This window comes from Caenorhabditis elegans, chromosome I, assembly GCF_000002985.6.
Source record: "Caenorhabditis elegans chromosome I".
In the NCBI taxonomy this organism is placed as follows: Eukaryota; Metazoa; Nematoda; class Chromadorea; order Rhabditida; family Rhabditidae; genus Caenorhabditis; species Caenorhabditis elegans.
This window is the reverse complement of record NC_003279.8, coordinates 6,704,779-6,729,995: the sequence shown is the minus strand read 5'-3', so window position 1 is coordinate 6,729,995 and position 25,217 is coordinate 6,704,779. Positions and strand designations below refer to the sequence as shown.

Genomic DNA, 25,217 nt, shown 5'->3' with positions numbered 1-25,217 from the left:
TTAAAATGCATTTTTACTTTATTTTAAAAAAAAGAAGATTGTTTAAGTTTCACAATTTGAAAATGGGCTTCTATATATGTACAAGATACTAGTTTTTTACCTCAAAAAAAAATAAATTTAAAAAAAATTAAAACTTAGATATACTTTAATCAAAAACGATATTTTCCTCCTCAGAAATTTCAGAATTTTTTTGATAATATTTTTGTTTTTATTCGACTGAAAATTCCTCACTTTTCCTCTTTTCTATTTTTATTTTTCAAAAATGATGCAACGAATCAAAAAATGAATCATTCTTCAAAAAAAAACGAAACGAAAAATAGAGGAGACAGAAATAGAGAAAACGTTTTGAATCTCCGCCCACTCTTGCCCCCTATCATTCCATTTATCAGACCACCTAAATACGAATGATTTCCCAAGGCATTGCCATTCGTTTTCTTGTTGATTTGCAACTTTTCTTTTATTTCCATTTGCAAGTGATATGATAGTTCATCTTCTAAAATTAATTTTTAAAATAAGATTTTTTAACCATAATTTCAGACTAACGTTTTATTCAGACCTATTACATATCCGTTAATCTATTGAACTTTTTACCTGCTTTTCCAACTTCTTCTATTTACAGAACCATCACCATGTCTCAAGAATTCGTTGGACGCTGGAAGCTCATTCACTCAGAGAACTTCGAGGAGTACATGAAGGAGGTTGGAGTTGGATTGATCACTCGTAAGGCTGCTGCCAACTTGAAGCCAACTTTGGAAATCAAGGTCGAAGGAGATTTGTGGTATTCCAACCAATACTCCACATTCAAGAACACCACTCTTTCTTTCAAGTTGGGACAGGTAAGAAAGTGCAAAGTTTTTTACTTACAAAAGACAAAAATAATGTTATCAAAAAAAATGTGGGTTTTCTGATTCCAAATTTGCGACAAAAAAGTTACATAAAAATAAAGAAACGCACTACAAATTTATGAATAAAAATTGTTACTTCCATATTCACAGACAAAAAGTCTTAAAATTCCAGGTGATAACATTTCAAACCATAAATCATAAAATGATCATTGATTTCTTGTTATAAGACTTTGATAAACAATATGTATTTCCCATAGTTTTCGTGTTTTTTCATGCACGAATAATATTTTTTTAAAGCCATGAGAAACAATATCTGATTTCAAAATGCACGTTCGTTGATATCGGCAATTGTGGACAAAGTTTAGCGACTTTCTGCCCACAATTTGCTGTGAGCAAATTCCTGCCAACATTTTATCCTATCCATTTGAGCTTTTGGTTTGAGCAAGTTATCCCCAAATTCCAAGTAATTGTATCCAATAAAAATTGTTTCAACCCTGAAATTGAACTAGCATTCTTCAGACTTATATTTAATGTTTTTATCCCAGGAATTCGATGAGACCACTCCAGATGGCCGTACCGTCAAGTCAGTTGTCAACTTCGAGAACGGAAAATTCATTCACATTCAAAAGAAGATCAAGGACTCTGATAAGGAATCAATTATCACCCGTTGGCTCGAAGGAGACAAGCTTATCACTACTCTTGAATCTGGATCCGTTGTTTCTCGCCGCGAGTACGTTCGCGAATAGATTCTCAATTCCCAACATGAGCTTTGTTCTTGTCTTCCTGTGATATTTAATAGTAAATATTGAAATTTAAAGTATTACAATTATTTCTTTATGGCAATAAATGAGAAATATATTATCAGACTTCGAATCAAGACACTAAGAATGACTAATTGTGACGAGAAATTAGTTAATTTGAAAGCTGCTAAATTCTCATAAATCGACTTTCCTCTAAAACGCTGGAAGGCTATTGAAAAGGGGTGGAGGCGTGGCGCCCCCGTTACGCCTCGACAAGTTTATAAATAAATCTAGATACAATGTCTACAACACATCTGTTTCTAGATCATATTCATCGGTTTATTTTTTAAATAAGCTCTAAAAGTTTGACTATGTAATATATGAATGCGTAAGATCACAATGAAGAAGTCTTCCAAATGAACTTCCAATTAACATTTGTTCATCAGTGAATACAACTGATGAACTCGCCGAAATAGTTGCTCCATCGTTTGCATACGGTTCAGTTGTTACCCAAGAGTTGCCTTCTTCCTGAAACAAATGCGATTTTTGATTTTTTGACGCTTTTTCGCATTGATTAGTATTTGAATGAATTGATAAAAAACGTGGAAACAGAGTCTGATAAGTTCGAGTCTTGACAACATGTTTATGGGAACAAAGTGCTTGGTTAGCGTAATTTGATACTTTACAAATGATAAAGAAGCTATTATATTGAAGTTTCAAATTTATTTTACAAAAAAATTTGAACGGGGTAGAATACCTAGATTATTTTAATAAATAGAAGAAAACTGGGAAAGCTCGATGCACTAAAAATGCTTCGAAAAAAAAGAAAAAGTTTCAAAATTCTTCAAAATTTTTCGAAATCTCGTGAAACGGAACTAAATTTTTCCAATATTCACAACACTTGTCTCAATCATTTTTAGTCTGAAGTACCTTGTCTGTGGTCGAACATATCATGTGTTTCAGTCATAAGAACACTTGAATCGAATAAATTTATATATTTAAACCTCTCCGGAGATTACTTGTTTTTCATTAAATTCATTATGGTATTGACTAATTTCAAGGTTTTTATTCTAGTTTTATTTTTATTTATTATAATGTCATTTGTGGAGCCTTATATAATATTTCCATATATCTACGCAGGAACTGCTCCCTTCAAATTGGAACAGGAATCTTTCCACTATATAGTTGCTGGTTAAAATTTATTTTTATTTGAAAATGAAATAAATCGTTTTTTAAAGATTGAATTAGAAACACTGTATTCAGATCTGAGTTTTAAATTTCTGCCTAATAAACTTTGAAATAAAAACAAAAATAATACAAACCTGTATCCTTATTCTCAAAATTTGGCTTGGAGAATGTATATTTTGATTTTCTGGATGAGTATAATGCCATGCAGATTCATGAATAACTGGATGAGCAGCAATCCAAATATCTCCAGTTTTTGATTCAACGAAAACTCCAATTGGTGATGTCAATAACATCATTTCATACAATAATTCAAGTGTTGTATCCTTCGCTACTTTGTAAGCGAATATTGACTGAAAATTCTTCATTCAAAAGTTGTTTGTGCTTCAGGACAGTTTTTTTAAACAAATTATATTTTTGAAACGTAACAGAAATAATATAAAATCAAAGCTGTCGGTTGCAACAACTTTTTCAGTAGACCTCAGAATTGTATCTTCTTGGCAGATGCTGCGAAACTATTTAGCTTTTTTTAATGACTTCCGTGTTTCTAACATAGGTGATCCCAGGGAAAAGTTAGAAAATGCCAATGCGTATCATCGAAACAAACAAAGTGTTTAAAATTTTGTGAAGGCAGCTTTTCGAATAACTTGAAACAATTTCAGCATAAAAAAAACCGCCGAAGTGTCTCGAAGTTTTATTCAAAAGCCCAAATTGTTTTGTATATTTGGAAATTTACCAAAACGTTCCAAACCTCTCTGATCATAGATCCAACATAAAGAATTCTTCGTTTTGCGTCATATCCAATTCCCGTAGGTGCAATCAGGCTGGAAGCAGCAGTTGATAGTTTGCTACCATCATAGTAGTATACAGCTCCTTGTCCAGTCTGTAATAAACCGATTGTCATTTGATATGATTCCATAATTGGAGGTCAACTCACCTGTAATGAAAATTCCAAAATTTGAGCCCATCCTCTCCCAAATGCAGCCATATTTGTGACAAACAGTCGATCTGGTCCTACTACAGCAATATCCTGGAGACTTGAAAATGAAGGATCACATATTGCTTTTCGATGATTAAGTTTTGAACTTTCAACAATTTGGAAGAAATGAATACATTGATGATTTGGATGAGCATTTATTACATAGAGAAGTACACGACCATTTGATGAAGAATATGAATCAATTCCTGTTGGAATGAACTCTTTCTGAAAATAAAGGTTCTAGGTTTCAGGTTTTATTATAATTCTCGAAAGTATATAACTTTCCCGATTGGGGCTTCTTACTCGGATCTCGGGAAAACTTTTTGCCAACAACCTGGCTTCCTGGCTGTTAAAACTGCTCAGATAAGCTACCAATCTGCTGATCTGATTAAGTCTCTCATTTTCAAAATGTTGTCTGAAACTTGCAAAAGTTTGGCAGAAAGTTTCTCTCAATCACCGAGTAGTTCATTCATTATATTGCCCCCACTGCTGAAGCAAATCAATATTTCAATTCTTTTCAGGCTATTCAAACTAAATTACACACCTTATATTCATAACCATTCCAATTGATTGTCATTTCAATCAAATCATACATTTCCTGCTGACTCCTTCCATCTGTTCGATTTGTTTTATAAAATGCGATGCCAGTTTTTGTTTTCAAATCGTGTGCTCTACCGTACCCCAATGTTATGTACACCCGTTTTTGAGATTCGACGTATGTCATGCCGGCGGTTCCTTTATCTGGAATATAGATGGATGACTCTTTTTATAATTTTTTACTTTTGATATCCGCATAATGTGTTTCTAATTGTAATAAAACCTTTTTTCAGTTACAAAATTTAAAATTCAAAAAAATTTAAACTTACAGTTATCTGTTAGAACTCTGCAGGGACCAGGTGTGTGATTATAAACACGTTTGTTGAGATCAAGTACTACTCTGAAAACCAAAAAGTTAATATAATCACTAAAATTGTGCCCTTGAACTTACAAAAGTCTCAACAAAAAGCATGCAACCATAAATATAGTAATCCAAATAATAAAACGATTTATGAAATGAGCAGCTGCCGATTGGAGACCCATTTTCTGTAAAATAGAAAACCTGATTTAAATAAAGAACACTTAACATTTTTCATTTTTTAAAAGGATCACTACTGGATGGAAGGTTACTTTCTAAAGTCGAGATAAAATGAAATGCTAATCAAGTTCAGTGAGCTTTTATCAATTTTTATATCGGAAAAGTCAAAACAACGGACCACTTTTAAAGTTTAAAATGGATATTCCGCTCTCAAGTAAAACATACAGCATATACTAAAACAAAGGATTTGACTGTGTGGACCTCCTTGGAAACGGCTGGTCCCAGTGGCCATCTGCTGAAGGAGAGATAGTATTGAAAACTAGGAGGCAACCAGAGATAGAGGGAAGAATTCAGCTGAACGAGCTTTCTTCTGCTCTTGGTGAGCACTTCCTCCGTTCTTCTCATTTTCTTTTGGCAAGTCTGTTGTGAATTTTAAATGGGTGTAGCGTTAACTCAGAAAATGATGGACAAATGCATAATTAGTTTGTGATAATTGATTCTGCAATTTTTAATTTCCGTTTTTAAAAGTTCATAAACATTTTTTTTTGTTGCTTGTTGGTGTGTGTACACAGAATAATTTATTTGAATTCCCACCATTCCGTTGCGACATATTATCATCGGAGCGCAACTGCATTTACCAAAAAAACTGTTGAGGGGGTACGTTTTCGTAAGGGGATTTTTTCGTAAGGAACGCTTTCAGTAGGGCAATGTGCGGCGCGCCTTTTCGCAAGCCCGCCGCACAGTCCTTCGCAATGCGCCGCACGGCTTTTTGCAATGCGCCGCACGCTTCTTCGTATTTATTTATTTATTTTTCCAACAGGAAATTTCGAACGGAATTCAATTAAAAACGGATTTTTAATGGAAATTAATTAGTTTTATTCGAGCTAAATACGGATATTTTTTTCAGAATTTTCGATGACAAAAACGGGTTTCAATCGATTTCGAATCGATCAAAATTAATATTAATCGAAAATGAGCGTTTCCTTCCCGGAAAAAGAAGAACTTGATGCTGAGAGTGATCCAGGCGGAGCCAAACGATTAAAATGATAGAAGTGATTTTTTATTCAGTCGAAATGGAAAATAAAACTGCAAACAAAAGTTAATTCGATTAAATTAAGTAAGAAAAATCATGGCGAAATTTGGATAACCTGAGTATGGAAAATTGTTTCTATAATCTAATGGCACAGAGGTAAACAAAGAGATCAGTGATAGCATTTCGGAATTTCCATAAAAGGGAAAAGTTTCTCATTAAAAGCACTGAAACCGGTATAATTCAAAAACACTGAAGTACAGAAATCGGGGTTTTTGTATAATGGCACAGCGGTTGTTCGATTTCCGGATCGTCTCTTCAAGTCTAGGATCAATGATTTTGATAGTTGAATGGTCTTTTGAATCACTCCTCGCAGGTTTTGATAGTCGTTGTGATGATACATTCTCTGGAAAACAAAACAAATCGATGTTATATACCTATTTGAGAACTTAAAAAACTACAAAAAGAAACTTGCCTTCAGCTTGGAAAATTGCTGCTCACTCGGGTTGTTTGTGAACGCTGAAAAATACTTTTCACTCTTCAATTAATCTTTAGACATCAATACTTGCCTCTAAAAAAGCGTTTGGCTCCGCTTGGATCACTCTCAGCATCAAGTTCTTCTTTTTCCGGGAAGGAAACGCTCATTTTCGATTAATATTAATTTTGATCGATTCGAAATCGATTGAAACCCGTTTTTGTCATCGAAAATTCTGAAAATATCCGTATTTAGCTCGAATAAAACTAATTAATTTCCATTAAAAATCCGTTTTTAATTGAATTCCGTTCGAAATTTCCTGTTGGAAAAATAAATAAATAAATACGAAGAAGCGTGCGGCGCATTGCAAAAAGCCGTGCGGCGCATTGCGAAGGACTGTGCGGCGGGCTTGCGAAAAGGCGCGCCGCACATTGCCCTACTGAAAGCGTTCCTTACGAAAAAATCCCCTTACGAAAACGTACCCCCTCAAACTGTTTTTATTCCAACATTTTTGTTTTTTAAAATCTAAGTTAAACTTCTTTTTATTTTCTCTAAATTCATTTTTTTTATATCAAAAGATTAAATAAAATTTATAAATTTCATTCAGGCCAAAATATAACACAACAGGGAAACATTCGATGAATGCCGCATTAGACGAATCAATTCATTTTCTGCTGAAAATTAGGATTGTCGCAAAGCAATAAGTAAGTTCTCGTTGTTTTATGAATTTTAGACTTTGTTGGCTTACAATAACAAATATTCTATGATCTTATTGATAAACTTTGGCAAGTCAGATCAAAAAATTCTAAAAACATTTTGATCGGTGGGTTTACAGTTAAAGTTTAAAATTTACTATGATTACCTACTAGGGCTGTGCGGCTGATGACTCGGCTGATGGAGACAATCAAGTTTTTCAACGCGTTAGCACTGATCAATTAAAGAATATTTGTATTTGCAGTATTGGCTGAGTCATGAGCTTCTTATTCAAGAAAAAAGTTTTTTTAAAGTGCACACACCTTGACAAAACAGTCGGCTTTTTGAATCAGCCGAGTAACTCGGCTGTCGGCTGTCGGCTGATTGGAAAAACGAGTTTTTCTGGAAGGGGTGTGCACATTTTTAAAAACTTTTTTCTAGAATTAGAAGCTCAAGACTCAGCCGATATGGCAAATACAAGTATTCCCTAATTGATCATTGCTAATACGTTGAAAAACGTTGATTTGCTCCATCAGCCGAGTCATCAGCCGCACAGCCCTATTACCTACTATTTGTCCGAAAATTTTTAACTTTTAGTATTCCAGACGCAAAATTATTTGCACTTTGTAAAACCATACAATTTTAGTAGTCAATAATCCTTTTATGCCTCAGCGAATTAATTTTGTATTTCCATAAATTATACTCAAACATCATTGATGATGACATTTCTACTATTATCAAAAAAATACGATCGCACAGTTTTCTCATAATTAATTTTTGATCTACTTGTTGAACTTGACTCCGCCCCCAATCTTGTTCCCGTTGTTATTTTGTTGTGGCTGTCTTGTCGAAGGAAGGGAAGGAGCCTAGTCAACAAGGTAGATCAAAAATAAATTATGAGAAAATTGTGCGATCGTATTTTTTCGATAATATTATTGAGAACAATTCTATATACCAGTTTCCGTTTCGTCTCTGTTTTCCTCTAAAATGTTTATGTCAAACTGAAATGTTTGAAATTCGAAACTTGATAGGCGGGTTCAGGTAGCCGAGCTCAAACTTTCATGGTTATTTTGAGAAATTCTTCAGGTTGCGAAACCTAATAAATGGAATTTTACCGATTTCTTGAGAAAAGTAATCGTTACAGAATCTAATCTGATTTTACCTTCCACAAAAAGATTTTTCTGACTTCGTTTTCTGTTCTATCACATAAGCCAACATTTCTTCAAATACATAAATATTTTCAATAACATACCAACCAGAAAAGCTCATAATAGACTTCTCATTCTCCTCTTGCTCCAACACCTCTGCTCTGTCTGACCACATTCTCTACGTCTCCTAACTTTAACTGGTATACCGTCGGCCCTCTCTTTGCAAATAGAAAAAACTGCCGTGCCCCCACCATTCCATACACTACATAAAACTTTTTTCTCGCGTGATATTATTCGAAGAATTCTTTTCATAAATATTTTTTCTCACTGAAATTCTAGTTGGAAAGTGAAAATAAAATAAAGTTTACGTTTTCACCCATATGATTTGTGATTTAATCAGTTGACAACCTTATCAGCAAAAATTATACAAAACAGTGAAAGGTTGAAAGCTCTTCATACAATTAAAACTTTTTTTCCTATCCCTATTTTTCATTTTTACCACTGTTGCATAGAAACGTTTTTCTGTCTTTTTTTTCTACAAAAATGAAACAAAAAAGTGAGAAGAAATCTCTGTACTCCGTGTCAAAAAACCGAACGAAAAACGCACTTTTTCTACGACAAGGTCGATGTTCAATTTAATGATAACATAGATAAAGATATTAAATCATATTGTCCCCGTTATTTGAAAAAAACTTATAATTGATATCCCTATTGTTCGCATAGTTTTCGATTTTTCCCTCTATTTTCCCCTTTTGAAACTAATTTTTCCAGAAATCAGAATGTCGGCGGTAATCGGGCTCGCGGCTTGTGCCGTGTCTTCCGTATTCTTCGGATCCATGTTCGTGCCCATAAAATCTTACGATTCTAGAGATGGTAAGATATTTTCAGATTAATTTGCAATTGACTGTTAAATATTGTTTTCAGGAATTTTTGCACAATGGATGATGTCCATTGCCATTCTACTTGTAGGTTTCATTGTTTTTGCCACGACAGGATTTCCTGGATTCTATCCACTTGCAATGCTTGGTGGAGCATCATGGTGCATTGGTGGGTCGGAAATTATACTTTTTATCGGAATTATACTTTTTCATTTTGAAATAATTTCTAAATTTTTTATTCCAACTGAGAAAATTATTTAAAAAACTATATAATCAAAAGATTAAGAAAATTCCAGGTAATGCAACAGCGATTCCAATCATTTCTCGCCTGGGACTCGCCGTTTCTATTCTTGTTTGGAATACTTCAAATTGCTTGGTGGGATGGGCTGGCGGTCGATTTGGACTTTTTGGAATGAAGGCTCAAGTCCCTGCATCTCCATTTCTAAACTATCTCGGTCTTGTTTTTGTTGTTATTGGTGGATCAATCTTCGCACAAGTTCGATCAGAACCTTTACCAATTGCCAAGAAAACCAGTCGTACATCTTTCGATTTGGAGAATCTGAATTCTGAAGAGAAGAAGGCATTGAACACGACAGAATCATCAGATGATGGCGGTCTGGAAACTGAAGTGTTGAGACCGGATAAAAATCTTAATTCAGGAACTCAGAGATTTTTGTAAGCTTTAATAAATTTTATTCAAAAAATACAGTTTTTTCAGCGCCTTCATCACTGCCATTGTTGCCGGATTCTTTTACGGAATGACATTTGTACCAGTGATCAGAATGATTGATAATCCACAATTGTAAGCTGTATTCCAAGATTGAGTCGATTGTTTTTTAATTTATTTTCAGATATCCATTTTATCCACAAGATGGTATTTCGTACGTCTTCTCCCATTATTTTGGAATTTTCATTACATCCACTATCATTTTCGTCATCTATTCCATTTTTAGGTACGTCTAATAATTTTAATTAGGAATACATAGATTTAAAAATATTTGACGAACTTGTTGGAGCATTTTAATCATGATTTATTTATAGAAGAAACCAGCCATACGCTCCTCCAAACTTATTCCTTCCTGGAATGGCTGCAGGATGTCTGTGGGCTGTCGCTCAAACATCATTCTTCGTGGCAAATCAACATTTATCACAAACCGTAACATTTCCCATTATTTCTCAAATGCCTGGATGTATTGCGGCCGCTTGGAGCATATTCTATTATCGAGAAATTCGTGGAAAGAAGAATTTTATACTTCTGGGAGCTGCAATGTCAATTACAATCACTGGAGCCACACTTGTGGGATTGTCAAAAAATATCAAATTCTAGATGACGAATTAACACTTATATTAATTTAATTGCAAAATAACAAACTCTAGTTTACAGTTTTTAGATTCATGTTTAATTTATCTGTGATTATATTCGCCTTCTTCTTTTTCTGTTATCTTTTTCATCTGTGTCAATGTCATTCCCACATTTCTGTTTGTGCCTTTCGGGTTTAAGTTTACCACAACTTTAAAACATTTTTAAAACTACATTTATAAATTAAATCATTAAAGAATGAAGAGAAAACTATTTTTTGGATATTAAAAGGACATGTTGTAGAACCAGTTTGGAAAGGGATGAGAAGAATGATGGGATTATTTAGTTTGAAATGATTACAAAAATTTAGACACGAAGATGTTTAAGAGGTGTCAAGGCAGAATATGAAAAAAACATGAGAACTTGCAACTTTCCGAGTAATTGATGATTCTGTAACTATTTCAGCGCATTCTTTTCATTGCTGGCTCATCATCTTCCTGATCCATTTGAGAATGAGATCGTTTCTCAGCTGAATCAGGCTTCTCATCACCATTATCGACTCCAATTTCCATAGGATCTCCCATCAAATTTCCACCCAACATTTCGGTGATAACTCTTTCAGTACGCTCAGTATCCGCATCTCTGATGCCCTTTGCATTTTCCAAAACGGAAAAGAAATTCTGCTTCAATGAGACCAAATATTCTGGATCATTGTGAGTATTAGCTGTATATTCACAATTGTAGAGTGGACTATCGTATCCTTCAGCTGGATATCCTTCGCTACATTCGATTTTATTCAGGTCGTCCGGCATCGGTGGGAGAACACACTGGACACTGCAGTTGGCAATTCGCATTCCACGTTTTTCAATTTTCGTTCTGTTCACATAGAAAATGCAGAAGAAGAAGAAAATATATGTTGGACGGAAGTCGTAATCAGGCGAAGAAACTTCGAATGGAATGAATCGTCCAAGCTCTGAAATAAGATTTTCCGTTTAAAAACAGCGAAAATCAAAAATCCAACTTACTTTCATCCTCTCCATTTTTGAATGCAATTGAAGTTTCAGATCGAAGCTGTCGCTTACCACTTCCAACTTCAACAATCATTCTAGCAAGCCCGTAATCTCCTTTCGGGCACGCTACCATTCCGCGAAAAACGAACTTTGGACGAAGAAGTGTGAGCACCCACGACTGAAAATACGAATTAGATTATAAAACAATCGTTCTCTCCAGTACCTGACAGAACATAAGTGGATCGAATCGACAGACGGGTATATTCATATTTTCGAGAATAAAGATGTTGCGAAGCTGACATGGAGCAACACAGTCTCCGGTATCTTCGTCAGCATGAGCACCGTGATTAGCGTCAATTGGGAAGTCGATTTGGAGGAATCCGTGACGAGTTTTGTCAAACTGAAAGAAATCAAATAACTATAAAAGTGAAATCACAATAGTTTACCACAATCTCTTGCAAATCGAAACGATTTTTGTGTCTTCTGAATGGGAGAAAACCGTCTCTCATTTGCTTTTCAAGATATTCAGCTGGTGGAAGACATGTCATTCTTCCGGTTCGTTTCGCGTATTCTGTCAAGAATCTTTGCGATGACAGAAATATGCGTAGGCTCTTGTTTTTCTGAAATTTTTGTATTTAATCCTAATTGTTTGAAGGAATTCTTACTGCAGCTTTATCCCTGAGATGATTGCCATCTTGTTTCAAGAATGCATTGACAATATTTTGAAATAACGATTCTTCCATGTCTAAACTATATTCTTCATCGTTCTGATTTCTGCTGATCCCCCTTGCGATCAAATCTCCAGCCATGGTATTCGCTGGAAAATTCAATATTAGCAGGTGCTAACTGTAAAATTTATATTGAAAACGGTTAAATCAAAAGAAAATTTTCGCACAAATCGAAATAGATAAAAGTAAGAGTGAGAAACGAGAAAACTGAAAAATGAAATAAACGCAGAGTGAAGAGGCAAACGAGACGCAGACACTTTGAGAACGAGAATGCGGAATTCAAATTTTAAGAGAAAAATAACGGGCTCTCAAGCAATTATCGATTAATTTTATTAGCGTATCTCAATCGATTTGCATGGTGCATTCAAAAAGAGTGGTGGGAAATTTCACCGGGAGTGACGGAGAGAGCGCAAAAATGGGAAAATTTTAATGTGTGAATTTCGATGTATCTTTTCTGCACATTTTGGTTTTCCCATTTCATTTTAATACTTTGTTTGGTATATTAATAAATGGATAAACTCAGAAAGTTCGGAAAATTGTGAGAAAAGGAAACGGAAAAATTGAACACTAGATTGTCTACAGTAACCTCAAAGGCGCACATCACTTTTTAAACTAATTTACTTCGCGTGGCGAGACCCATGAGCATTAATTTGCAGATTATTATGGAGAAATATTTTTCTAGAAATTCACTAGTAATCGTTGAAGTTGGAAACGAAACGTTCCCGGAAAAATATTTAAGCAATTTATTTTCATTTCAATAGCATTTAGTTTACGAGCAGTTTCAGGTTTCTTCTTGAACAGGCCTGAAAACAAAGGGATGACTGTCGTACGGCACATTGTAGGACCTGGGCAGTTGGTAGTGAGCGATATGGATCGACATTCAATGCTTGGCAGTGTGCCAGACTATAATCCCTTGTCTATGTCGAATACTTTTATTGATTGAGAATACAAAATCACAATATGGTACAATTAATATTAATATTGCCTCAATAATCCAATGTAAATGAATCCGAATGGATGTAAAAGTAGGGAAGAAATGCTTGATAGATAAAGCGTTCGATTATGATCATGGATGATTAAGCTTGATTAAGAAGGATTACTGTAGTTACAGTAATTTAGGAGATGGTCATCTGTGTTGGTTTACGGAAGAAGCAATACCAGATGGCGTGGATGTAGGATGGAATCATGAAGAAAAACACGAGAATCAGAGAGATGAAGACGTGCATGTTGCATTCGTTAGCGTGGACGGCTACTGCTGCTGGCTGAAAAAAATATGTTTTATTTGAAAAAAATCGAAGTTTAAATAGTGAAAAAAAATCACTAAAATTAGTAGACTTAAATTAGTCTCAAACGCACAAATTACGTAAAGATATTTCTCCAAAAAGTCTCCCCAATTTGTATGGCAGTTAAAAATTTGGATGAATTGCTATAATTTGGCTAACATTTCATATGTTGCCGCCGAAATGTTTTTTAAAGTTTTAAGCCTATTTAAGTAGAGAAGCCCAGGAACGTTTCTGCCCTTAAAACATTTCGTGCACTTTAATCATGATTTTTTTTTAATCTGAGGATATCATGATGATGAGCTCAGATGTTCAGAATCCGGATTAAAGATTTATTTGAATTTATGAACAGTGTACTTAAGATATCATATTTTATTAGAATATTTTTAGACTATAAAACCACTGCATTTTAAACTTCGAATAAAATAATAACACAATTCAAAAAACATTTTAAAAGTGTGGGTTTAGATTCTGAAACGTTTCATTCTGCATGAATACTTACTGGGAAAATGACGATGAGGATGATGAGAAGAACAAGCTTGATCATTTCATCTCGACGATTCGACTCAACAACAAAAACTCTTCCTTCTTCAGCATCAGCTGGAACATTGGCTGTCATCTTTTCCTCGGCCATTTTGATCGATTTGATGGAATTTGGATAGGCTGAAAATGGAAACTTGATGAGGTTATAGGCATTGAGAATAAAGAGTTTACTCGAGAGGAAAAATGTTGTTGTAAAAGTAGAAAATCTATGAAAACATAAAAACAGGAAGTTAGTCTTTCTTAGAAAAAAAAGCATTTAGACACCAGAAGCCATATAGCTCAGGATGTGGAACTATAAAAGGAATTTCAAAGGATGTATGACAATAGCAGACAGAAAAATTCATTGTGTCGCATGTTATTTCCAAAATTATGTAAATCCTCCAAAAGGAAAACGAAGGACATCAATGGGGCGTCCAAGAAGAGAGGCGTGGCCGAGTTGGCATGGAGATGATAAGGTGATAATGGAAGGCAGTCGGAGCTCACGGGGCAGAGTATTAAAAGGCTTACAAGAGAGAGAAAGAATGAAATCTCAAAGTCCCATTTTCTCTAAATCTCTGATTCTATACATCACTTTCTTCTTGTCATTATTACGTCAAACGTCAAACGTCTATGCACATTTTTGGTTGGTTATTGAAAAAGTGTATATTTAATGTCAGAAGAGATATAAAATAGATTGAGGAGCAAGAAAGACATTTTTAAATTATATTTTTGTTCTTAGGGGTTGCAGAAATGTTTTGGAACAGTCATGTTTTAGAATGCAAAAGTATAGATATTCAGAGGCCTACTCTAGAGGAACAAAAGGTACAAATTTTACGATTCAACAACGATTTTTCACTGAATAATATGTATTTTATACCAATATATATTATCATATATTAAACTAGCAGTTTTCATAACTTTTGCATCGCAAAAAATAATCTTTAGATCATTTTTTGGCGACACCACTGTCGAAAACTGTACGCCCAATTGGAAGGTAGAGTAGTGGCAGTTGGTGATTCTAGATAAAAATAATCACAACATGATAGAACTATAAAAATTGCAGACAAGTAGTTTCTTTGGTAGACCTCCAAAATTTAGTAATTTAAGCTTTATAGGAATAGTTAAACAACCATAGAACTGGTGATATTCCGCAATAAGAACGAAAAATGATCACTGAGAGTGGCAAGAGCATAATGCTAGATAATCACCAAAAAACATTATAAAAAGACGAAAATAACTTCTGAAAAAGTCAACAAAACTTCAAATTTCGAAACATACTGACGTGTAAAGATAGGAAGGGTACAAACGGTGGGGAAAAATGAACCAGACACCCGAAAACAAATGAAAGTCGTGTGATACAAACAGAATTGAAAAGAAGGAGAAAAAGTAGAAGGGAAAATGAAAATATTGTCAATTCGAAATGTGAAAATGAATATTTATGGGTTTGTGGTGTATGTGTGCATGTGTCTGCAAATGTGTCACTGAAGAAGGGAGGAAAGGTAAGAAGAGTAGGCAAATTGGAAAGTGAGCAAGAACGGGGGAAAATATGCGAAATTAAGTATTTTATTCAGAAATATCAAGGAAAAATAGAATGAGGAATCTAGCTTTGAAAAACGAAATTTTTCAATTCTTTGTTCTCAATGCTTAATTTTTTTCAAAATGAGTGCTGCAGGACTAATCAGAAATTTGCCCGTTCACTTCTGAACCAATCGAGCGTATTGTGTTGTTCGAAGTCGCTGATGGGCGTGGAATATCACTTTGGAGGTAATTCAAACATATATTAGTCAAAATTGAAACATAGCGTTTATTAAAGTTGCTCTTTCGATTCTTTTTGTTTTTGGTGGCATTTTTGTTCAACTTTCTACTCAACAAAGTGCTCAACTTAAATTTGCTCACAACTCAGAAACTCAAAGACAGAGACACAAATGAAACATGTGTGTATATTGCAAAAAGGGGAAAAACGATGAACGATCAGAAACAAACAAAAGTGAGAAATATTGGAAAAAGATGGGATACTGATGAATCATCTCACCAACCAACTAAATAGGAAACAGTTAATACAAAAACAAGATGCTTTGATTTCTAGAAGGATTCTAAAGAAGTGAGTCATTCTTTATTATATATTATAGGACCTGTTTTGACTTTTTCTTAACTTTCGAAATAGATGGAAAATGTTTCGAAACTCTAACAAACTATAAACTACTGCATAGGCTTTTCGCATACCAACTAGTATTCTTCCAATGTTTTTAAAATTTATTTCAATATTATACTCAATTTTCACTTATCATTCTAAACATCATCACTTTAATAATTCAATTGTAAATATTTACTATTTCTGTAGGAAAATAAAAAAAAACATGCACCATTTCTCCAATAGTATCAGAACAAATATGTTTATACTCCATTCCAACACACAATATTTTCTTCAAATTTTGAAGCGAATATACTTTTTCCAAAATAAAATTCAAAATTTCATATTGAATTGGAATCTGAGTTTCAAAGCTTATTCACATTCAAATTCATCATAGAAGAAGTTGGATGCTTTATGTCCAGCCTGATATGTTCAAAAATACGTTTTTTTGGCCAACAAATTGGTAATTTATCAAAACGTTGTCTGAAAATTAAAAAAAAAAACCGAGAAGTTTTTGGAGTACGAAATTCCAATTTACCATACGGCATATTCAAATTAACACAAGGCGAATACCGAACACCGAATTTTCTGTCAAAATGCAAATAGGCAGGTAGGCAATGAAAAATAAGATACACTTTTCTTATTATACTAATTAAAGTAGATTAAAAACGTTTTTCAGATAATTTTCTAACTGTTTAAAATAATACCTGAAAAACTTGAAATTGAAACAGTTTTACAAAAAACAAAAGAAAAAAATGGAATCCTAGAAAAACACAATCAATTTCGTAAAGAATACCAATGCGAACAAAGTATGCAAATGTCGGCGTTGTCTGCCGTCTGACCTTGTCAAGGCCATATTTTCTCCTCTGAATTACGAAATATTACCGCGGAGGGTGTCCAAACGATCGCCAATGACTCATTCTCCGATGTCGGTCTGTTTTTCTCGAAACTCTCTCAAAAGTACACACACTCTTACAGTGTCCAACCTGTCAACAACAAGCAGTTGTATTGAGGTCAGAGCCTGCTGCTAATTGTAAAGGGACAGTTTCAAGAGGATTCAAAATGGATTGGGTGTGTGTGTGTGTGTGAACAGCAGGTATACTCATTCGGAAGAGTATTTGAACAGTAGTTAATAGAAAAATAGTTGTTTCATATATCTATATTAAGTATTTGGGTCAGACAGACTGTATATAGCCGGGAAATTGCTTCGTATATCTACTATACATTCTATTACTTGGCCTTTCATTTCTGAAGTACAAGAATGTGAGAGCAATGTATTGATGCGTTTGGAATAAAATAGTTTTCAGTTATAGTTATAATTTTTTCTCAATGAGAATGCTAATCGGGTCAATTTTCAGCAACTTCAACATTTTCGACGATGTTGGCAATTGTCGAAAATTTCGGACCTCTGCTTCGAAGAGAATAATTATCAAAATGTATATGGAATAAATTCAAAAGTGGGAAAGGTTATTTCCTAAAGTTAATGTCCGGAAATCCGGAAATCCGGAAATATTCGGTTCCTTTGATTGCAATCCAGTAAACAGATACATTTTCAAACGTTTTATTTTCTACATTTCTACAATACAAGAACGCATTTGTGGATGCTATTTAAATGTTCTGGCTCGACTTTTCATGTGGAAACTGAATAAGCTTAAAGCTTAGATAACATCTTCTTTGCATCATCGACAAACTCCTGTTCAGCGTCGGGATACGGTTCGATGTCGCACACTTCAGTGAGGTACTTGTGGGCATTGTTCTGGAATTATCAAAGATTTTTGAGAAGCTTGAATGAGACTAATGTGTAATGTTACACGTATCTATCTTCCTTACCGTGTCTTTAATTGCCACGTAGCATTTGGACAGATAAAAGGTGTTCTCATCCATTTTGGATTGACCTTAAAAGCAGCCAGGAAATCCTCGTTGTCCTCTTCATAAGAATGTGATGGTGGTTGCTGATAGAACGTGACAGCAAGCTTCTTCGCAAGCCATGTCAGAGATGCCACCGAGTACTTGTAGCGGCCACGCAAATGGAGAAGAGCCGTATCCTTTGGCTCCTTAGCAAGAGCTTTGTCGAGCAATTCCTTGAACTTCTTACTACATTCCAACTTTTCTTTCGTTGCCATATATTCGGTCGCTTGTCCAGTCAACACAGCATTCCACTTCAATGCCTTGAAATGGTTTGGATTCTTCTGGACAGCTTCTTCAGCAAACTTGAGTAGGTCTTCACAAGATTTCCACCAAACGATCACCTTTGTCGAGTCGCTGAAAATAGAAAATGTTTAGTTCTCAATAACACATACTTCAAAAATGATACTATATTCTCTATAGTACATTTCAAGTCAGAAACTTACCGTTTTGAGCAAATCATATCCTTGATCGCGGTTCTTGGTTCCGAAAGTCTTGTCAATTTCATCAAAACTCTGAAAAAGAGCCTAAACATTTGGAGATTGGAAGAAACTTACCATGGTGGTTGATTGGTACTGATTAACAGCGGAAAATGATTGATTTGGAAGTGCAAGAGGGGAAAGAGTCGATGGCAGGGCACGTTGCAAGAATTAGGGAATAGGGAAGCCGCGTTTTTTTTTTGAAATTTGATACTTTAAAATTTTTCTTGGAAATTAACTATAAAGTGTTCCAATTAAATGAATCAGGTAAGAAAATGTCAACGTAGCTCAAAAAGTTCAGTTTCAAAGCAGTTTGTTATGGCGCAAAAAAAGAAAATGGTACACAAAACATGAACTACTATAATATAATATGCATATAAACATGTTCTACTGTAAATGTTCTTTGGAAAATCAAAAACTGTGATCTCCAGTCTGATGTCGCATCCAGAAAATATCCGACTGTGGGATATATTCTTTACTTTTAAAATGAGATCGCTTTCCCAATGATGAGTGCAATAGTATGTGCCATGGAGCTGGTGGATAATATGTGTAGTGATACTGAGGTTGGAATAATATCGATGGAATAGTTTGCTGAACAAAAAATATTTTAGGAAATTTAGAATGCAAAACGATTACCTTTTGTTTTGATTTAGAGATCGTTGTTTTTGGTTCAATCAGCAGATTTTTCAGTAGGCTGGATTTTGGCTCAACTGACTGAGCCATTGAAAGTTATTTCGGTAAAAACTGAAATTGAAAAAAAAACTAAGGAAGAATGATAAGTTTCGAAGAAGTGTGATACGCTTGCTTGCGCACTCTAATGAGTCCGAACAAGAAAATTGTAATCTCTATCTTTTCTTTTCAGAAACATATGATTATCACGCATGCTCTTTTTTTTTACTTCAAGAAATCATAAAGAAGTTCGCTAACTAGGGAGTATTCTTGTTACTCCAAACGATAACGACTTGAAAAATATATGAATCGAAAGCCACTGATACGGAGAGTACAAATTTAAAATAAAATTATAATAGTATAAAAATTATAAAATTAAAATAGTAAGTAGTTTTATACGGTATTGCTTAACAGATATTGTTAATTGATTACAGTATTTTCTACGTCACAGAAAGCGTCTTCACACGGATTGAGCAGAGATTATGTTTTAAATCCCAGGAATAACTAATTTTTCCCAAAACCATATCGTTGACTTTTCCTGAAAAAATGTGTATCGTTATGTGAAAATGCATCTAGCATTTCATATTTATCTAGATATATCTCACTTGGTTAAACGTCCATTTTATACTGTAAGCTATTGAATAGAAATTGTAGACGACATCAGCATCGTATTCAGTAGACCATGGACTGAAGTAACCACCCACGCTAAATTAAAAACCACGATCAAAACTCTGAGGTATTTCGCAATTTTTTGTGTCCAATACAACACGCAGAGCATAATTTTGTTACGAATGTTGCAGATGGAAATTATATGAACTGTGATTTAATAACTGATTATGCCCCCAAAAATAACAATTCAAGAAAAAATAAACTTTGAATTCAGATGGAGTTATTATTGATAAAAATTAATGGTTCGGAAATGTACTTTATTAACAAGCAACGAAACTAGTATTGAATTTTAAAAAGGTTAAACTTTTGAAATTGGTTTCTATAGTTTTGCAGAATCCGCTGATAAATTTATCCACAAGTATTCAGTATGTACTTACATAATTAAACCATTAAAAGCCAATGCAGTCCGTGGATTTGAAATTTAAACGACATGCCAAAATCAAAATTACCAAAAAAAAAAGGCGGACGCCGTTTGCCGAAAATTTATCTTTTTCCGGCGATCGGCATTGCCGGTTGCAGAAAAATCCCTTTTTTAACATTTTTCGGCAACTTTTCGGCATCTTTGATGTTTTATTGTTTTTTCTTGTATTTTCTAAATCTAAATAGTTCAATTGCAAAGCTTGATAGGAGTGTCTTGGTTTAAATTGTAAAGCAAAGATCAATTTTATATTTAAACGACCAGACTGTTGGGATAGTCAAAAAAGGATATCAGAGGCAAGAATGATTCAAAATAATTGTACACGTGGACAAATCCATAGACAAAAACATGTTTGAGGGTTTTATGGTGGGGTGACGATGTATCGACTAAAAGAATATCTCCACTATATGGCTAATAATTCAAATATGTTGATTTTCTTGAAAGTGTTCGGAATACAGGTGACTTAAGTTTTTTGGATACAACAGAGATGTCCCTTGATTGTTCGCAGAAAGAACTTTTTAAGGGTATGACTACAATAATTGGAGATTTATGTTTCAACCGATGAATGTGAAAAACTTGAATTCGATTAAATTAAAAAAACCTTTTCACAATTGTGTACAAATGCCGAAAAATACCGAAAAATGCCGAACATTTTTTCGGCATTCGCCGATCTTTCGACCAACTTTTTTTTAGCCGTTTGTTGTTTGTCGCACAGCTGGTATAAACATAGCATAGTCAAAAACGTTCTCACTATCCGACCTGTAGGTATTAAAATTTTATGTAAACAACACTAGATAATTCATGTCCAATAATCGCTTTTGAATCTTCTCAAAAATTGTTTCCAAAACCAGTTTGCAAACTTTTGTATGGTTTTCGATCCATAGTTATAACCTGTGAATGAAAAGCTAATTAAATCTACAAAACACACCTTCCAACTTTGCTGAGTTAACCCTAAACCAATCAACCTCCGTAGACTTTGCTCTCTTTCACAACAAAAATCACTTATCACGAGATATCAGTCATATCCCTTCCAAATCAGCACAATGTCAGCAAAAACGCGCGGAATAAAACCAAATTACCTCTCGTGTCAAATATATAATTAACCGTGCGTTGGTCGATAACACACCCCCTTCTCAGCCAACTATAAAAATCTCATTTTTGCGTTGGACTTTCTCACTTTTCTTCCAACCCAGAAGCATCTTTCAAGATGTTTATGAAATTTACTGATTCTTCAACTATAACATCACCAGTTTCTCCTGGATGGCCTGCTATTCCATCGGGAAGCTATGGAGGTTCACCTGCTTGGTTAGGAACAGCTGAAAATGCTCTGTTCATTGCAGAAATCGTCTTGAACGTTTTCATTGTATTCCTTAATGTTTCTGTATTTATCGTTCTCTGGAGAGCTATCAAACCAGAATATAAAGTGAGTTTATATCGAATAATTAATATTTTTTGTATTAAAAACTAATCCAGTTTTAAAAACATATACGTTCACCAAAAATTCACGAACAATGCAGAAAACATACCGGAGGCATGGACATAGGCCAATAGGCCAGTAGTAACCTCCATGTGTCCAGAAAACTTTTACTTTTGAACTTAAACTTCATAAAAACACTTCCTATAAGTTTTTTTCAATTTGGAAAATATTGAATTCCAGGCTTGTTTCTACATTATAATGCGAACTTTCAATGTTTTCGTGGCTATCAATGCCCTGGGAACTCTAGCAACGATGATGGATAGAAAGGTAAGATCTCTTTCAATTGAAATCTTTTGAATCAAAGTTCTCTTTCTTTTTGTTCTGACTTAGGAAAATTGAATTATTGGTCTATGCGTGTAACATACTTTATTAAATTACTGATTGTGAGGCGAGATGGGATTACTGTAGGCATGAAATGCGTCATATAAAATCTAATGCACACCATACAGATCTATGGGTAACAGAGGTTTCTAGAAATGACCTACACTAGCTTTGAAATATGGTGAAAGTTCTGTCAATATTTTTCAACTTCCTCTCAAAGTTTGGCGACTTACCCGAAAACATGTTCAAAAAGTCGGCAACGTTCAGTTGAAAATTTTCCATAAATCCCCGAAATATTTTGCCTCATTTCCAGTCTGATGATTTCGACAGTTGCTGGTACATCCAGGACATTTTGATCATTAATATGTTCACCTGCATTGCCTCTTCCATTTGGCTCTTCTATGCTGGACTCAACCGAATGATGGTTCTTGTCTATCCAGGAAAAGTAATAAATGCATGGGGATGCTGGATTGTTCGTGGAACATTGACTTTCGTTGCAATTCTCTCACTTGTTTTGTCTATTCTCTATCAGAAACTATGTGGAGTCTATACTCATTATGATGCTGCCACAAACACAATTCAAATGATGGCGACTAGCACTGCTGAGGTAAAAAATAAAATCTTAAGGGTTTGAACATCAATTAAATTTTCAGCCATTCACAATTGCCGTCTATGCATTGCCACTGTTGTCAATTGTGTTCTATGTAGTAGCATATAACAATCTCCGTGACAAAAGGCAGTTGGTTACAAGTGACAAAACAAAATCACTTATTGATAGAGCTGAGAGAAAGACTTTGAAGATTGGAATGCTCATTTTAGTCACATATACGGTACGCAATTTGAAATATTTAGCAGTTTTGTGAAATGTGCTTATTTTGTATTATACAATTGAAAATTGAAACAGTTGACTACGCGAAGATCCATTTTTAGAATTCAATAAAATATTTTCAGCTCTCCCTCGTCGTTCACCTTATCATGGTGTTTGCCGTCAACAGCGAAACATTCAGTACCTTTTTCAGCCGAATTGATGAAATTGTCTCATGTGCTCCACAGGTTGCTATTCCATTGGCTCTTCTCAGTTGTAACAAAAAACTCATTTTCAACGAGAAATCGTCTTCATCAGTATCACATTCTGGAACAGCTCAGGATATCTTCACTCGGGAAACCATCACCAACACAAGAAAAAGTTCAATGAAGGCAAAGACATCCGTCACTTCCAATCAATAACTAAATGATTTTGCAAAACTTGTTTCACAGAATAAAATCATGTTTGTTAAAAAAATCCAGTTTATCTCCCAGTCGATGCTTGCGCCACGATTATGAATCGACCGGGCAAAGCATCAAATTGAAGTTTCATCCTTTTGAGATTGTATGCACTCACAAAGGTTAAAAATGTGAGTGCTCGCAGAACAACAGTAAACAAAAATTAACAAAATGGAAATGAAAATAAACTTTTCACGGGAAAATAAGAAAAACATATTAGACATTTATTAAACCCATACTCAGATTAAAATAATTAATATTTCAGGGGAATAAATTCGTCATGTTCTAATTGTGCCCGTGAAGATTTAGAACACTGATAATGTATATAAAAGAGTGATTTGCGGTAGAAATCTTCAGTTCAAAATTTCACACTTGATACAAACACTCGAATAAGCTCGACGAAACGACTCAAAGACGATGAGCCCGTTCGACTACCTGCATTTTGCACTTCTACTCGTTGCCCCACTTGCTGCACTTATTGGATGTGGAGGAAAGAAGAAGCCACCGTGAGTTTGTGACAATAGATTTCCTTTACCGAAAGTTTGTTTAGACCGCCAAAATCGGCTTCCAAAATGGGCCCACCTCCACCAGCACCTGCACCACCCACTGCTCCGGAAGCTGCTCCAGCGGCGCCGACCCCAGATGCAGCTGCCGCGGCTCCTGCTGAAGGAGAGAAGAAGGATGGTGAGAAGAAGAGCGAGAAGAAGGACGGAGATAAGAAGGAAGAGGAGAAAAAGGATGAAGAGAAGAAGGATGGAGACAAGAAAGAGGATGATAAGAAGGATGAAAAGAAGGACGAGGACAAGAAGGACGAGAAAAAGGATGCGGATGAAAAGAAGGATGAAGAGAAAAAGGATGACAAGAAGGATGAAAAGAAGGACGAAAAGAAGGACGAAAAGAAAGATGAAAAGAAAGAAAAGTCCAAGAAATCCAAGAAGTCGAGCAAATCCAAAAAGTCCAAAAAGTCAAAGCGGGAGAAGAAGGACGAGGAAAAGAAAGAGGACGACAAAAAAGAGGACGATAAAAAGGATGATAAGAAGGAAGATGAAAAGAAAGACGACGTAAGTTTAAAACACTTTTAAAACAAGAATTCATTAATCTGTTTTAGGATAAGAAAGACGACGAAAAGAACTACTTCTGGTAACTTCTGGATCTCTGCCATTTCTACTCATCTTCGCCATCTCTTGACTTCTCGTGATAACTTCGTGAAAATGAACTAGTTTAAAATTGAATTTATCTGAAACGAATCAATATTATATTTCGAATTTTCTTGTTTAATGTATATAAGTTTTTTTCTTATCCGTCTATGTCGTTTCAGAAGTTCGGTCATTCAACACTATCGGCGTATACTTAATAACATGTGCGGTCTATTCAAATCGTAACGATGAACCGGGGAACTGTTTGTAATCCCGGGATCATTTTCCATCTTTGTTTTCGGTTTGTGTAGTTATTTTAGTAGGGAATATAAGACTGAAAACAAATATAAACAAAAAAGATCAGAACGTCCCAGGGAAAAGCGGATAACGGCCGTACGATTTTGTTCGGTCCGCCAAAAAATGTAGCCTTTCCCTGTACTTTTTTTTTCAAAAAAGTAAAAACTTGAAAATTCATCCTTCGAATAAGATATAGATTGGCTTTATCCAGTTCTCATTTCCCAGTTCCCAGTGATACTGAATTTTATCATGTTTGAAGGGAATTGCCGTGTATCTCTGTAAAGTTGTGTCGTGCAATTCTATTTTGTCTTATTAATGAAACATTGCAAATTTCGAATAAATCAATTTTTCAATAATTCCTCTGTTTGCAGAGGAATACTCTTTAACTATCTAATTTTTCAACATATTTTATTGATTTTCTATGAGCAACATCCAAAAATCGAAATATCTAGTATTTTCGACAACATCCTTGCTCATGATCCTTACTAAAACTTTGATGTGTGTCTCAAGAAGGTCACCTCAAGTAAAAGCACTTCCGAATGCCACGCCATCGTTACCAGGTTC

At 34.7% G+C, this 25,217-nt stretch overlaps 9 protein-coding genes, 1 non-coding gene and 1 pseudogene across 13 annotated transcripts; 5 read left to right on the top strand and 6 right to left on the bottom strand.

Moving 5' to 3' along the window:
- Positions 1–619: 619 nt before the first annotated feature.
- lbp-6 (Fatty acid-binding protein homolog 6) lies at positions 620–1,700 on the top strand. Its single transcript, NM_059525.7, has 2 exons — positions 620–836; positions 1,391–1,700. Exons 1-2 carry the CDS (start codon positions 630–632, stop codon positions 1,589–1,591), a joined length of 408 nt encoding a protein of 135 aa, NP_491926.1. The 5' UTR covers positions 620–629; the 3' UTR covers positions 1,592–1,700.
- Positions 1,701–1,906: 206 nt separating this feature from the next.
- On the bottom strand, positions 1,907–4,832 carry mec-6 (Mechanosensory abnormality protein 6). The gene is made up of 7 exons (NM_001383275.2): positions 4,738–4,832; positions 4,616–4,686; positions 4,294–4,490; positions 3,708–3,974; positions 3,522–3,653; positions 2,908–3,123; positions 1,907–2,113 (listed from the first exon to the last, which is right to left on the bottom strand). Exons 1-7 carry the CDS (start codon positions 4,827–4,829, stop codon positions 1,955–1,957), a joined length of 1,134 nt encoding a protein of 377 aa, NP_001370641.1. The 5' UTR covers positions 4,830–4,832; the 3' UTR covers positions 1,907–1,954.
- A 2,104-nt stretch (positions 4,833–6,936) lies between these two features.
- W02D3.4 (Transmembrane protein 144 homolog) lies at positions 6,937–10,623 on the top strand. The gene is made up of 7 exons (NM_001392473.2): positions 6,937–7,033; positions 8,942–9,043; positions 9,095–9,217; positions 9,345–9,723; positions 9,767–9,850; positions 9,900–10,001; positions 10,090–10,623. Exons 2-7 carry the CDS (start codon positions 8,950–8,952, stop codon positions 10,373–10,375), a joined length of 1,068 nt encoding a protein of 355 aa, NP_001379865.1. The 5' UTR covers positions 6,937–7,033; positions 8,942–8,949; the 3' UTR covers positions 10,376–10,623.
- Positions 6,968–7,033, top strand: W02D3.13 (uncharacterized protein; the record flags this gene model as incomplete). Of its 2 annotated transcripts, none has more annotated exons than NM_001380596.1 (1): positions 6,968–7,033. In NM_001380596.1, one exon carries the CDS (start codon positions 6,968–6,970, stop codon positions 7,031–7,033), a length of 66 nt encoding a protein of 21 aa, NP_001368681.1. The 2 variants fall into 2 exon arrangements, with proteins under 2 accessions (NP_001368681.1, NP_001348685.2); NM_001361759.1 differs by having other exon boundaries at positions 7,001–7,033.
- Positions 10,568–12,177, bottom strand: T23B3.1 (the record flags this gene model as incomplete). Of its 2 annotated transcripts, none has more annotated exons than NM_001263358.4 (5): positions 10,568–11,321; positions 11,374–11,536; positions 11,582–11,758; positions 11,805–11,978; positions 12,024–12,177. In NM_001263358.4, 5 exons carry the CDS (start codon positions 12,165–12,167, stop codon positions 10,810–10,812), a joined length of 1,170 nt encoding a protein of 389 aa, NP_001250287.1. The 2 variants fall into 2 exon arrangements, with proteins under 2 accessions (NP_001250287.1, NP_001122521.1); NM_001129049.5 differs by having other exon boundaries at positions 10,810–11,321; positions 11,808–11,978; positions 12,024–12,167.
- Positions 12,178–13,005: 828 nt separating this feature from the next.
- Positions 13,006–14,029, bottom strand: T23B3.2 (Plasma membrane proteolipid 3). The gene is made up of 2 exons (NM_059521.6): positions 13,869–14,029; positions 13,006–13,348 (listed from the first exon to the last, which is right to left on the bottom strand). The coding sequence occupies exons 1-2, from the start codon at positions 13,998–14,000 to the stop codon at positions 13,202–13,204; spliced, it is 279 nt and encodes a 92-aa protein (NP_491922.1). The 5' UTR covers positions 14,001–14,029; the 3' UTR covers positions 13,006–13,201.
- Positions 14,030–17,564: 3,535 nt separating this feature from the next.
- Positions 17,565–19,146, bottom strand: T23B3.8 (Ovule protein). Its single transcript, NM_001313507.3, has 4 exons — positions 19,040–19,146; positions 18,371–18,994; positions 17,850–18,281; positions 17,565–17,775 (listed from the first exon to the last, which is right to left on the bottom strand). The coding sequence occupies exons 1-2, from the start codon at positions 19,124–19,126 to the stop codon at positions 18,815–18,817; spliced, it is 267 nt and encodes an 88-aa protein (NP_001300436.1). The 5' UTR covers positions 19,127–19,146; the 3' UTR covers positions 17,565–17,775; positions 17,850–18,281; positions 18,371–18,814.
- rmd-5 lies at positions 17,669–18,484 on the bottom strand (annotated as a pseudogene). The gene is made up of 4 exons: positions 18,482–18,484; positions 18,371–18,439; positions 17,850–18,281; positions 17,669–17,775 (listed from the first exon to the last, which is right to left on the bottom strand). Coding segments are annotated over exons 1-4 (611 nt in total).
- Positions 19,147–19,452: 306 nt separating the features above from the next.
- T23B3.9 lies at positions 19,453–19,780 on the bottom strand. The gene is made up of 2 exons (NR_132559.1): positions 19,678–19,780; positions 19,453–19,610 (listed from the first exon to the last, which is right to left on the bottom strand). It is a non-coding gene; the product is annotated as an Unclassified non-coding RNA T23B3.9 (non-coding RNA).
- A 1,296-nt stretch (positions 19,781–21,076) lies between these two features.
- Positions 21,077–23,239, top strand: T23B3.6 (G_PROTEIN_RECEP_F1_2 domain-containing protein). Its single transcript, NM_059519.7, has 6 exons — positions 21,077–21,451; positions 21,500–21,582; positions 21,817–21,903; positions 22,271–22,564; positions 22,611–22,787; positions 22,909–23,239. The coding sequence occupies exons 1-6, from the start codon at positions 21,367–21,369 to the stop codon at positions 23,182–23,184; spliced, it is 1,002 nt and encodes a 333-aa protein (NP_491920.2). The 5' UTR covers positions 21,077–21,366; the 3' UTR covers positions 23,185–23,239.
- A 352-nt stretch (positions 23,240–23,591) lies between these two features.
- T23B3.5 (CYLiCin homologue) lies at positions 23,592–24,450 on the top strand. Its single transcript, NM_059518.5, has 3 exons — positions 23,592–23,726; positions 23,771–24,281; positions 24,329–24,450. Exons 1-3 carry the CDS (start codon positions 23,638–23,640, stop codon positions 24,362–24,364), a joined length of 636 nt encoding a protein of 211 aa, NP_491919.1. The 5' UTR covers positions 23,592–23,637; the 3' UTR covers positions 24,365–24,450.
- Positions 24,451–25,217: the final 767 nt, after the last annotated feature.